This window comes from Oncorhynchus masou, chromosome 32 (assembly GCF_036934945.1).
Source record: "Oncorhynchus masou masou isolate Uvic2021 chromosome 32, UVic_Omas_1.1, whole genome shotgun sequence".
NCBI classification, from domain to species: domain Eukaryota; kingdom Metazoa; phylum Chordata; class Actinopteri; order Salmoniformes; family Salmonidae; genus Oncorhynchus; species Oncorhynchus masou.
In genome coordinates, this window is record NC_088243.1 from 57,489,588 (window position 1) to 57,503,715 (window position 14,128).

Genomic DNA, 14,128 nt, shown 5'->3' on the forward strand with positions numbered 1-14,128 from the left:
CTGAAGTGCTTGAGAACAGGGGCAAAACAGGAAAACAGGCAAAACAGGCAAAACAGGAAAAGGAGGGCCAAGAACACACCCATTCTCATCGACAGGGCTGTTGAGAGCTTCAAGTTCCTTGGAGTCCACATCATCAACAAACTAACATGGTCCAAACAGTCGTGAAGAAGGCACAACAACGCCTATTACCCCTCAGGAAACTGAAAAGATTTGGCATGGGTCCTCAGATCCTCAAAAAATTCTACAGCTGCACCATCGAGAGCATCCTGACTGGTTGCATCACCGCCTGGTATGGCAACTGCTCGGCCTCCAACCGCAAGGCGCTACAGAGGGCAGTGCGTATGGCCCAGTACATTATTGGGGCCAAGCTTCCTGCCACCCAGTACCTCTATACCAGACAGTGTCAGAGGAAGGCCCTAAAAACTGCCAGACTCAAGCCACCCTGCTTCTACTCGCTGTTTATTATCAATGCATAGTTATTTTACCCATACCTACATGTACATATTACCTCAATTACTTTGACTAATCTCTACCCCCACACATTGACTCGGTACCGTGTATATAGATTATTTTGATCATGTGGACAGGTATATGTTCCTGGTAGCCTCTGAGAATAACATTGACGTAAACATGGACACGGTGACGGAATTCTTCAGGAACTGTATAGGGGATGTTGTTCCAAATGTGACTATTAAAACCTACTAGGGTAGCCTAGTGGTTAGAGCGTTGGACTAGTAACCAGAAGGTTGCAAGATCAAATGCCCGCGCTGACAAGTTACAACTTACTTTTTTTTCTTAAAACTGCTTTGTTGGTTAATTAAGGGCTTGTAAATAAGCATTTCACGGTACGTTTTACTATGCCTGTTGTATTCGGCGCATGTGACAAATACAATTTGATTTGATTTAGTTCTCCCAAGTGGTGCAGAGGTCTAGGGCCTCACTAAAGACCCTTGTTCGTTCCCAGGCTGTGTCACAACCGGCCCTGATCGGGAGTCCCATAGGGCGGCGCACAATTGGCCCAGCGTCGTCCGGGTTAGGGGAGGATTTGTTCGGGGGTAGATAAAAATAATATTTTTTTCTTAACTGGCTTGCCGAGTTAAATAAAGGTTAAAATGTGTTTTATTAGATTTGTTCTAACCGTGACAGCCGCTAGATGGCAATGTGTAACCGCAAACAACCTTCTTGCATCACTTCACGTTTTGCTATTTCCGGGTGACGTTGCCCGCCACCTTCCTAAATAATTCGTGACTGTTCAATACTTAATTTTTCCAGTTAGGTAGAGCTAACGTTACTGTACTCATGGAGAGAAAACTCCCCTGAATATTTTTTTAAAGAGACTCATTTAGCGCAATTATGAAGAAATATTAATCTTGAGATTCGCCCTAGGACAAGGAAATATGTGGAGAGTACAAGTGTTTGTTGGAAGAGGTGAACTCAATATCATTAACAATTTTCTCCATTAACTTTAGCTAGCCAGCCTTGTTTATGCACTCCGGTCGAAGTTTGCTAGAATCGTCTATAGAAGTGTAACGTTGTTTTATCTAGATTTGCAAATCAATTAGCTATCTAATATTTGATTTGGCATGAGAGTAACGTTAGTGTTATGCGCACGAACTAAAATCATTGACATGCTTGCTAGCTCGTAAGTTCTCTAAAGTTCTAGAATGCACTAATTTATGCAGGACGTCTGTTTAAAACTCAGGCAGATCATGCTCAGTGTATGCGTAATCCAGCATTTGGGTACTACTTTCTGCTCCACAAATCGTTATATGGGTACTTAAATTGACACTGCCTTCACTTTGCCGATTAAACTTAACTCGAATCGTTGACTGGAAATCCGACGGAGAATTGCATAGAATTTTGAATAAGGAAAGTTATCTGACGACCTCTACAAGCCAGAATGTTGAATGAAATGATATGTTAACATACTTTACCGGTGCGGATGGTCCTTTACCGGTTTGTCGGCGCGATTGGTACTTTTGTCGGGAATAATACAAGACAATATACCCACAGGAAAGTACACTGAACAAAATGATAAACGTAACAGGAAACAATTCCAAAGATTTTAGTTATAGTTAATACAAGGACATCAGTCAATTGAAATACATTATTTAGGCCCTAATCTATTCATTTCACATGACTGGGAATAAAGACACTTTTGTATATACTGTTTATGTAGATTTGGCTAGTTCAGCCACAGACGTTGCTGACAGGTGTATAAAATTGAGCACACAACCATGCAATCTCCATAGACAAACATTGGCAGTAGAAGGGCCTTACTGAAGAGTTCAGTGACTTCCAATGTGGTACTGTCATAGGATGCCACCTTTCCAGCTAGTCAGTTTGTCAAATTTCTGCCCTGCTAGAGCTGCCCTGGTCAACTGTAAGTGCTATTGTTGTGAAGTGGAAACATCTAGGAGCAACAACGGCTCAGCAGTGAAGTGGTAGGCCACACAAGCTCACAGAACGGACCGCTGAAGCATGTACAAATTGTCTGTCCTTGGTTGTGACTAGAGGTCGACCGATTATGATTTTTCATCGCTGATACCGATTATTGGAGGTCCAAAAAAAGCCGATACCTATTAATCAGACTTATTATATATATTTTTTAAATATTTCGTAATAATGGCAATTACAACAACACTGAATGAACAATGAACACTTTTTTATTTTAACTTAATATAATACATATAAAATCTATTAGGTCTCGAAGAAATAATTAAACATTCTCAATTTGGTTTAAATAATGCAAAAACACAGTGTTGGAGAAGAAAATAAAAGTGCAAACCTTCAATGTTATGTCATAATTATGTAAAATTCTGGCAAATTAGTTCACAACGAGCCAGGCGGCCCACACTGTTGCATATACCCTGACTCACAATTTCCATAGTTAATATTGCCTGCTGACATCCATTTCTTTTAACTAAATATGCAGGTAAAAAAAAAATGTGTATTGATTTTAAGAAAGGCATTGATGTTTATGGTTAGGTACATTCGTGCAACGATTGTGCTTTTTTTCGTGAATGTATCATCAACCGTGTGTAGTTAACTAGTGATTATGTGAAGGTTGAATGTTTTTTTTATAAGATACATTTAATGCTAGCTAGCAACTTACCTTGGCTCCTTGCTGCACTCGCGTAACAGGTAGTCAGCCTGCCGCACAGTTTCTTCGTGGAATGCAATGTAATCGGCCATAATCGGCATCCAAAAATGCAGATTACCGATTGTTATGAAAACTTGAAATCGGCCCTAATTAATTGGCCATGCCGATTAAATCGGTCGACCACTAGTTGCAACACTCGCTACTGAGTTCCAAACTGCCTCTGGAAGCAATGTCAGCACAAGAACTGTTTGTTGGGAGCTTCATGATATGGGTTTCCATGGCAGAGAGACGCACACAAGCCTAAGTTCACCATGTGCAAAGCCAAGCGTTGGCTGGTGTTGTGTAAAGCTCTCCGCCATCGGACTCTGGAGCAGTGGAAATGTGTTCTCTGGAATGATGAATCACGCTTCACTATCTGGCATTCCGATTGACGAATCTGGGTTTGGCGGATGCCAGGGGAATGCTACCTGCCCTAATTCATAATGTCAACTATATAGTTTGGAGGAGGAATAATGATCAGGGGCTGCAACAGCATACAGTGACATACCAGTCGATTCTGTGCTTCCAACTTTGTGGCAACAGTTTGGGGAAGGCCCTTTACTGTTTCAACATGACAATTCCCCTGTGCACAAAGTGAAGTCTATACAGAAATGGTTTGTTGAGATCGGTGTGAAAGAACTTGACTGGCTTGCACAGAGCCCTGACCTCAATATGGACCAACTCCATATTAATGCCCATTATTTTGGAATGAGACGTTCGACGAACAGGTATTCACATACTTTTGGTCATGTAGTGTACCTTAACAAAAGGTAGGGGCGTGGATCAGAAAACCAGTCAGTATCTGGTGTGACCGCCATTTGCCTCATGCAGTGCGACACATCTCCTTCACATAGAGTTGATCGTGGAATGTTGTCTCGCTATTCAATGGCTTCACGAAGTTGCTGAATATCGGCGGGATATGAAACACACTGTCATACACATCGACCCAGAGCATCCCAAACATGCTCAATGGGTGACAGGTCAGGTGAGTTTGCATGCCATAAAATAACTGGGACAGTTTCCACTTCTAGGAATTGTGTACAGATCCTTGCAACATGGGGCCAAGCATTATCATGCTGGAGCATGGATGTGATGGCGGCGGATGAACGACACGACAATGCGCCTCAGGATCTCGTCACGGTATCTCTGTGCATTCAAAATGCCATTGATCCAATGCAATTGTGTTGTCCGTAGCTTATCCTGGCCCATACCGTACCCCCACCGCCACTATGGGGCACTTTGCTCACAACATTGACATCAGCAAACCGCTCACTCACGTGACTCCGTCTGCCCGGTACAGTTGAAACCGGGATTCATCTGTGAGGAGCACACTTCTCCAGCGTGCCAGTGGCCATCGAATGTGAGCATTTGCCCACTGAAGTCTGTGACGACAGAGAACTGCAGTCAGTTTAAGACCTGGTGAAGATGATGTAAACAAATGTGTGCACAAAATTTGCAAGAAGTAAGCTTTCTGTGCCTATGGAAAAATGTTCACTACATGTTGCATTTTTATATTTTTGTTTAGTATATAATCACAAACTTTTCAAAGCACTGGTAGTGTATTCAGATTTCTATCACCTTAAGCAAGTGCACAAGATAAAAATAGATTCACGAGATGCGTGCATACTTGCAGAGTTCATGCAAATGTTTATGGTTATGTGCATGCTTCAGGTGATAGGAAACACGAATGCACTATCATTACTTTGAAAAGTTGATGTAATTATACTTTCCTGTGCATATTATATTGTCCCGTAATCCTACCGTCAAAAGTACGTTAAAATATCATTTTATTCAACATTCTGGCTTGTAGAGGTCGTGAGAGGAAACTTTTCCGAGTCAAACGCTCATTTCTGCAATTCAGGTTTCCAGGCAACTCCGATCGTGGAGTTGAGTTCAGTTGGCGAGCCGACACTGTGCCAACCGTGGTCAGCCAGCCTGTTTGGGTTTCAGCCGGTTGGGGGTCTGTTTACAAAACATTGACTAACCAACCGCTGCTGTAACCTGTTTAGTGACACCTTATGTTTTGTGGTTTGTTTGAACATCCTGATGACGATAAAGACCCGTGTTGCACAGAATACACAACTACTTAAGACTGCCTCTTATGCATATGAAATATTAAAAAAGGCTAATGCCTTGTGCTCTGTGCATGTGACTTTAACCCACTATTAAATGTGCAGCGGCAATGCAGATGGTATCAGCAGTATCTTCCAGGCTAACTCAATTACAACCCATCTTGTCCCGTCCCCCGCTCCCAGTTTTTAGCCGGTGCCATGGCAACGCCCCCCTGCGCCTGTCTCAGAATCATCACGTGGAGGATGAGGTCATCCACTCCTCCACCTTCCTCTCCACCGGCCGGCACTCCCCCGACAGCAGGTACCTCATCCCTTCATTTTCCTCGCTCCTCGCTAGCCTTGCAGCTGGTTGCATCATCCTGTGGGCCCTGGCCTGTCTCTGCTGTGCATGTAGACTGCTGTTGGGGGGAAATGGGGACAAACGCCCTCTCTCGTGACTCTGTTGAGGCTCCTGCCGTGATGACTTAATACAACTCTACAAGTCTTTAAAAATGTCACTCATATCACCCACTTTTATTTTCTCTCTTACTCTTTCCACTTTTACCTTTCTCTTTCCATCTCTCTCAGCTCTCAGAAAGGGGAGGATGGAGACAAGTGGTGGAAGAAGAGGACCTCTCAGTTTTGCTACGATGGGCTCCCGCGCTACACTGCTCTGGATGCTGTGGGCTGGGTATGACCTGGCCACGAAACCAACACGCAGTCGCAAACACATTACCCAGTGAACCGTCACTCTTCCACCTAAAATGTAGACTACAGACACGTTTTCCCAAATTTGCAAACATGTATTTCCCATGGCGATGGTGAAGTTGACGTATGACCTTTCTCTAGGGGGCAGCTGCCGTTCTGTTGATGCAGATCTGTAGGAGGGTCCACTCCCGAGTCTCCTCTGGGGCCGAACCCAATCCGAACACAGGACGCCTGGCCATACAGGACACCCTGCAGAAGTTTGACTACCGCGTCCTACTGGAGATGCGTGAGTTATGTCACAACCACTCGAATCCCAAGCTATTCATCCAGTGAATGATTTTAAGGTATGACGATCAGGTGTGTGTGTGTGTGTGTGCGCGCGCTAGCATTCTAAAAGTACATGAATGCAGAATGAGTCTGATCTCCTTCCTGTTGTGTACATCCAGTGTCTCGCTGTGATGTGCTGCCCAGAGGAAGGAGTGTGAGCTGTCTGCCACAGAGACAGCAGGCCCAGCAACGCAGCAGTAACGGCTACAGCAGCTCTGACCAGCTCCATGGAGATGCGATCGCTGACGGCTTCCTCGCTGACTGTCACCACTCCTCTGGAAGAGGTCAGTCTCACATTCTACCTTCAAGAGATTCAAATCGCTTTATTGGCCAATTGCAGACAAGCTCTCAACCAAAATGTGACTTTATTTGACGCTTTTAACCCGACCTCTCCGAACGACACACACACTGTGTTGTGCTGTTGTTGTGGGGTTTAAGTGCCTTTCTCAATGGCATCTAGGATTTAATACCAGCAGCCCTTGGTTGCCAGCTCACTTCCCAATAGATTTTTCCTGTCGGACCCAGGATTCGAACTGGCAACCCTCCGGTTGCTGGCTCTCCTCTCTGGGCTACCTGCCACCCTTTACATTCTAACAGTGAATGGTCAGGGTAACTATATTTCTCTTCTATGAAATTGTACTCGTATAGTTATATTATAGTTATTCTCTACATATTCATGCCTACCGGATTACTTGATTTACAAACACAAGCCTAAACGCATGTTACAGAGGAGACGTCCTTCTCAAAGTCCTCCCATCCTGAAGACAAACGCAGAGCCAGAAAGCGAGAAGCGCCTCCGCAGCAGAATGAGCAGGTATGTTTTTAGGCTGATCCTCTGTTTAACTCCTGTCTGATTGTGAAGCGGCCTTCTGTTCATGACCGCTGACCCTGTGATCTTTAGGATGCTCTAGCAGGGGCTGCCCAGAACCTCCAGCAGGTGGTCGACTCCAGCGTTCCTGTAGTCCTCAACATCATCGGTCTGGAGAGTGCTAAGACTGGGGACTATGATGCAGCCTTCTCCTGTTTCCTGGCCTCAGCCAGACGGGGTTACTGCAAGGCCCAGTTCAACACTGGAGTCTGCTACGAGAAAGGCAGGGGGGTAGGCAAAGACGGGGAGAAGGTAAGAAACACTTGCACAGTCCAAATCTGGACTTTTAACATTGGTGATATTTGTAATTCCCTGTCCCATTTCTCTCATGACTCCCCTCATGGTGTTCACTCTCCAGGCTCTTCACTTCTACAGCCAGGCAGCGTCTGGGGGTCACAGTCAGGCTCAGTACCGCTGTGCCAAACTCCTCCTCAGCAGCAGAGGGCAGCAGAGCACACAGAAGGACCTGGACTCAGCCATCAGCCTGCTGCAACAGGCTGCCTCAGCTGGACTGAAAGAGGTGAGTGAGAAGGAAGTGTCTGTTATGATTGTGTGACTTGGCCAAAAAGATGACATTTGAAAGTCAATGATTTTAAGTTGTCTTATTCTGTCTTCCTGTTTGTCTCATTCCCCTCTCTCAGGCCCAAGTGTATCTGGGTTCCCTGTTCTCACAGGAGCCAGTCAGAGACAGCCGTAAGTCGGTGCACTACCTGAAGATAGCAGCAGAGAGCGGAGTGAGTGACATCCTCTACACATAAACTCAACAACTGTCATTCACTCATCCATCATAACCTGTTCTCAGTTCAGTGTAGTGTGAATCAGATGTGTGTTTCTCTATCGGTATGTGTAGGACAGCGAGGCCCTGCTGTTCCTGGGCCAGTGTTATGAGAGTGGGTTCGGGGTGCCTCAGTGTTTCAGAACAGCAGTAGGGTTCTATCAGCGGGCTGCCCAGGCAGGAAGCAGCCAGGCCAAGACCTTGCTGACGCCCCCGTGTGGAGTGGAGGGTAAGGATACACACACTCTCACTCAATTCAGATTTGCACTTAGCTTATTTGCCCTAAAACCTCTTATTTACACAAATCTGAATGAAATACATTCTTCTGATATGATCTCCCCCTTCTCTCCCTCTAGAAGATGCCGTCCTGCGCTCTATCCGCTCTTGTCCGTGCTTCTCCGTATCGGACCGTCTGCGGGAACCACCCTCCCCTCCCCTGTCCTACCCTCCAGTGGCCCCACCCTCCAGTGGCCCCACCCTCCCCCTCCACCCCCCCAGCTTTGAGGGGAACGCTGTGAGGTGGACTCTAGGAGTGGGATAGTTAGCGCACACCGTCATGACTTACGAATGTCATTGTGATTGGATAAGGATGAAAAGGGAAAGCATGGTCACATGTTTAACCACTCGGTTGTGTCTCACTGAGGTTACTGTCTCACTGTCAGCACTTAGAACTGGATGTGTATGTAGTGTAAGTCAATGCTTTGAGGAACGTGTGTGTAAGTATGGGAGACGGCAAGTAGACCTATCTACTATCGGGTCGGACCACCCTTTTGCCTCCAGAACAGCCTGAATTCTTTGGAGCATGGAAACGTTGCTCAATTGGTATCAAGGGATCTAATATTTTCCAGGAAAACATTACACCACCGCCACCAGCCTGTACCATTGAGACCAGGCAGGGTGGGGCCATGGACTCACACTGTTTACGCCAAATCCTGACTCTGCCATCAGCGTGACGCAACAGGAACTGGGATTCATCGGACCAGGCAAAGGTTTTCAGTTGCAGCAGTGTTGGTGATCCATTGGAGCGGCTTCTTCTTGTTTTTAGCTGATAGGAGTGTTCGCTTGCACGATTCTGGCCATTGTCTATCGACCTCTCATCAACAAGCTGTTTTCGCCCACAGGAGTGCTGCTGACTGGATGTTGGTTTGTCGCACCCTTCTCGATAAACCCGTGAAAATCCCAGGAGGCCGGCCATTCCAGAGATACTGGCACCGACGATCACACCACGCTCATTGTCGCTTCGGTCACTCGTTTTGTCCATTTGAAGGTCAATCGAACAGTAACTGAATGCATCAATGCCTGACTGCTTTATAAAGCAGGCCACGGCCACGTGACTCACTGTCTGTACGATCGAACCATTTTTGTGAAATGGAGTGGTGTACCTAATAAACTGGCCACTTAGTGTAATGTGTGCCTTAGCCTGCTATGCCTCTAAGTACAGTGTCTCTGGTGTGAACTTGACCCTGTTTAAAATGGAATAGAGTTAGGCTAAAAGAATGTGAATGAAAAGTGATTTTATTTTTGTCCTTTTTTCAAAGTTTATCATAAACTACCAACAATGTTGCCATTTATTATCAGGGGTTAACTATCCAACTCTGTCCAGTAATTGAAAACGTAAAGATAGTCTCTAATGGGGCCTGGGCTTTAACTTGAGGCTTGTGTATTATGTGCATGTATGTATTTTCATTCATAAGTTACTGTATGTGGTATGTATATGTATTTTCTCATGCTTTAGGAACACTACTGTTGCTGAACGCACAAGGTGTCTAACACCAATAAAAATATAACGCTGTTTTATACAACCCAGCCTGTGTGTCATTGAGACAGAAAATGTCATTAAGTATGTCATTAAGTATCTGGGAAACTGCATTGTTGTCAAAGCCTATAGTAAGCTCTATCGCAGACAACCCTGAGGCTACGGCTTAAGACAGGAACAAGTACAAGAAGTCCCGCTACGACCTCCGCAGAGTCATCAGCAAAAGGAATAGGAATAAGGTGGAATCATACAACACAGGCTTCAACGCCCGCCACATTCTGGCAAGGGTCTACAGTCCATTACGGATTACAAAGGAAGACCCCACCATGATCTGCCCAATGATGTCTCTCTTCCAGACGAACTCTTTATGCACGCTTCGACAATAACAACGTGCCATGCGTGAGGTTCCCCACCGACCCCGAGGACTGGCTGATCTCGCTCTCCGAGGCTGACGTAAGGTCTTTAATCAGGGGGCCAGACGGTATTACAGGGCGCGTTCTCGGAGCATGCGCAGATCACCTGGCAGGCATGTCCACGGTAATTGTCAATGTCTCCTTGTCCCAGTCTGTAAACCCCATTGTCTCAAGATGACCACCATCGTTCCTGTTCCCATTAACTCTTAAGGCTTCATGCCGCAATGACTACTGCCTTGTAGCACTCTTCTGTAATCGTGAAGTGCTTTGAATGGCTGGTTATGCCACACATCAACTCCATCATCCCAGACACCCTAGACCCACTCTAATTTGCATACCGCCCCAACAGATCCATAGATGATGCGATCTCAATTGCACTCCACACTGCCTTCACCAACCTAGGTAAGGGGAATACCAATGTGAGAATACTGTTCATTGACTACAGCCCTGCGTTCAACACCATTGTCCCCTCCAAGCTCATCACCAAGCTTAGGACCCTGGGACTGAACACCTCAAACTGGATCCTAGACTTCCTGACAGGCTGACTCCAGGTGGTTCTGGTGGGCAACATCACCTCCGCCACGCTGATCGTCAACACGGCGGCCCCACAGGACTGGGCGCTTCATATCCTGTACTCCATGTTCACGCACGACTCCAAAACCATCAAGTTTACCGACAACAACGGTGGTAGGCCTGATTACCGGTGAAGATGAGCCGGCCTACAAGGAGGAGGTCAATGACCTGGAAGTGTGGTCCCAGGACAACAACCTCTCCCTCAACATCAGTAAGGCCAAGAGGCTGATAATGGATTACAGGAAACGGGGCTGAGCACGTCCCCATCCACATCGCAGGGCTGCAGTGGAGCTGGTCGAAATGTTAAAGTAGAGATGGGAAGAATACAGGTGAACGCTATGATCCCTTATTGATGGCACCTGTTAAATCCACTTCAATCAGTGTAGATGAAGGGGAGGAGACAGGTTAATCCATTGTGACATGGATTCTGTATGTGTGCCATTCAGAGGTTGAATGGACAAGACAAGAGTTAAGTGACTTTGAAAAGTAGCTGATTTGTGTGTCAAGGGTTGCTGGGTTTTTCCACACTCAACAGTTTCCTGTGTATCAGGAATGGTCCACCACCCAAAGGACATCCAGCCAATGGCAGGCCAGTGGTCGAAAACGGGTCATTGATGAAAGAAGACAAATGGAGACTGACACATTGTGCAGAGCTACAGACGGGCTTGAGTTCGCCCAACTTGAGTTCGTCAACCCAAGACCCATAAAAGAATACACGACTTGTCGTACCTCGACACGAACGGGGTACGGCAGCCGACAAGAAACCGCGGTTGAAGTGGGCTACAGAACGAAAACACTGGACATTGAAGAACTGGAAAAACATTGCCTGGTCTGATGAATTCCGGTTCCTGCTGTTTCACGCTGATGGAAGGATAGTGTACGGGGAAAACCACGAGTACATGCATCTATCATGCCGCGTGTCAACATTGCAGGCTGGTGGGGGTGTAATAGAGTGGGGTGTGTTTTCATGGCACACGTTGAGCCCCTTAATAAAAGTGGAGAAATGTTTGAATGCCACAGGATATCTGAACATCTTTGCCAATCAGATGCATCCCTTCATGGCAGCAGTGTATCCATTTTTGAATGTATTTTTTCAGCAGGATAATGCCCCATGCCACAAGGCTAGGATTGCCCAGGAATGGTTCTCACGAACATGACCGTGAATTCAGCTTCCTGCAGTGGCCTGCCCAGTCGCCAGATCTCAATCCAGTTGAGCATCTGTGGGATGAGACGGAACGAGCTAGTCGGAGTAGAAATCCACTACCAGCCAACTTGATACAACAGTGGGAAGCATTGGCGTCAACATGGGCCAGCTTCCCTGTGGAGCGCTTTCGACGACTTGTGGAGTCCATGCCCTGACGAACTGAGGCTGTTCTGAGGGCAAAAGGGCATGCAACTCAATATTAGAAGGGTGTGCACGCCGAGTGTATCAGGAGTTGTGAAAGGAAGGCCCAGACAATTGCTCAAGACTCCAGTCACCCAAGCCATAGACTTCTCTTTGCTTCTGCACGGAAAGTGGTACCGGTGCATTAGGTCTGACACTAACGGGCTCCTGAACAGCTTCCAATCCCGAGCATTAAGACTGCTAAATATCTAACAGAATGGCCACGCAGATTTTTTTTTTTTTTAAACATTGATTTAACTAGGCAAGTCTGTTAAGAACAAATTATTATTTACAATGACGGCCTACTGGGGAACAGTGGGTTAACTGCCTTGTTCAGGGGCAGAACAACAGATTTTTACCTTGTCAGCTCTGGGATTCAATCTAGCAATGCACACTCACAGCACTCTATACACTCACGCACTCTGACACACTAACACACACATGACATGTTTTTGTGGAAATTCTTACACAGGGACACTCCAAGTCAATCTTAATATTAATCATTGTTTCTTCGTCAGGGCGCTGGAGATGTTCCATCCAGCTCAATGCACCATAGTACACATGTCAATCAGGAGCTCTGCTTGGGCAGACCCAGCAGTTGTCTTATCTACGGCGATACACAGTCAAGTTATGTTTGCATGATTTAGCATAACGAATGAGTCATTACCGCTTTGTTTCATAACATGTGACCGACCAATACTGGTTCATAACATGTGACAGACCAATACTGGTTCATAACATGTGACTGACCTATACTGGTTCATAACATGTGTCTGACTAATACTGGTTCATAACATGTGACAGACCAATACTGGTTCATAACATGTGACTGACCAATACTGGTTCATAACATATGACAGACCAATACTGGTTCATAACATGTGACTGACCAATACTGGTTCATAACATGTGACAGACCAATACTGGTTCATAACATGTGACAGACCAATACTGGTTCATAACATGTGACAGACCAATACTGGTTCATAACATGTGACTGACCAATACTGGTTCATAACATATGACAGACCAATACTGGTTCATAACATGTGACTGACCAATACTGGTTCATAACATGTGACAGACCAATACTGGTTCATAACATGTGACTGACCAATACTGGTTCATAACATATGACAGACCAATACTGGTTCATAACATGTGACTGACCTATACTGGTTCATAACATGTGACTGACTAATACTGGTTCATAACATGTGACAGACCAATACTGGTTCATAACATGTGACTGACCAATACTGGTTCATAACATATGACAGACCAATACTGGTTCATAACATGTGACAGACCAATACTGGTTCATAACATGTGACAGACCAATACCTCACAAGGCTTCTTCTCTCTAAGCTGAGACCTTGAAACTGAGATATATTTCGTTCTCTAAACAAGGTTCTGGGAATACTGCCAAATTGCAGCTACTGATGAGTGAGGATTGTTCATTCAGCCACTTGCATGAACATAGAAATGGGTTTATAGAACAGCACTTGAATAGAACACAGAAATGAGTTATCAGAAAAGCACAAACATTGAAATTTCCATTACACATGCACACACATTTATACTGACTCTACACACACTCACATACAATCTTAAGGGTATTAAATCAACTGCATTTATAAAGCCCTTTTTACAACAGCAGATGTTACAAAGTGCTTATACAGAAACCCAGCCTAAAACTCCAACCAGCAAGCAATGCGGATGTAGAAGCAGGGGTAGGGGAGTGTCTGTTGAGTTAAACAATAGCCTGTGGTACTGCAACAGTTGATGGGCCTGTAGTTTCTTATTCCAGATTATACATTTCTTATTGGTAGCTGTTCACTCTTGAGGGGCTGGCTCTGGCTGAAATAGTATACACAATCACTTCTCAATCAATGACTTTTTCTATAGAAGCCAACGTTGTAGCCTACCATAGGCAAAGTCGGTGAACTGCGAGTTTTTATTGCATTAGTTAAATAACACGATAAACAATATTAGTTTTGTGATGGTACTCTGGTTCTGCGTCTCTCTACCGAATAGCTCTGTGCACACAGCGTCCAGCGTCCAGCGCTCTGATTGGTCCTGGGAGCTCCAGAGCGACGCGACGCTTTGGGAAACAGTGGCGCAGAGAGAG

General features: G+C 45.5%; 1 protein-coding gene across 3 annotated transcripts; it reads left to right on the forward strand.

Annotated features, from left to right (window-relative positions):
- The first annotated feature begins 1,222 nt into the window (after nt 1-1,222).
- LOC135526284 (DAP3-binding cell death enhancer 1-like) lies at nt 1,223-9,665 on the forward strand. Of its 3 annotated transcripts, none has more exons than XM_064954531.1 (11): nt 1,223-1,428; nt 5,398-5,515; nt 5,782-5,884; nt 6,043-6,187; nt 6,348-6,512; nt 6,957-7,042; nt 7,130-7,348; nt 7,455-7,616; nt 7,738-7,830; nt 7,947-8,100; nt 8,228-9,665. In XM_064954531.1, the coding sequence occupies exons 1-11, from the start codon at nt 1,398-1,400 to the stop codon at nt 8,410-8,412; spliced, it is 1,461 nt and encodes a 486-aa protein (XP_064810603.1). In that variant the 5' UTR covers nt 1,223-1,397; the 3' UTR covers nt 8,413-9,665. The 3 variants fall into 3 exon arrangements, with proteins under 3 accessions (XP_064810603.1, XP_064810604.1, XP_064810605.1); XM_064954532.1 differs by having other exon boundaries at nt 8,231-9,665; XM_064954533.1 differs by lacking the exons at nt 1,223-1,428; nt 5,398-5,515 and having other exon boundaries at nt 5,871-5,959.
- The last annotated feature ends 4,463 nt before the right edge of the window (nt 9,666-14,128 follow it).

Excerpts from the sequence above, each read along its gene's own strand:
- LOC135526284 (XM_064954531.1), top strand. The coding sequence starts at position 1,398 with ATGTGGAGAGTACAAGTGTTTGTTGGAAGAG. Across the intron at positions 1,429-5,397 it reads ACAAGTGTTTGTTGGAAGAG|TTTTTAGCCGGTGCCATGGC; the intron begins GTGAACTCAATA and ends CCCCGCTCCCAG. Across the intron at positions 5,516-5,781 it reads CGGCACTCCCCCGACAGCAG|CTCTCAGAAAGGGGAGGATG; the intron begins GTACCTCATCCC and ends CATCTCTCTCAG.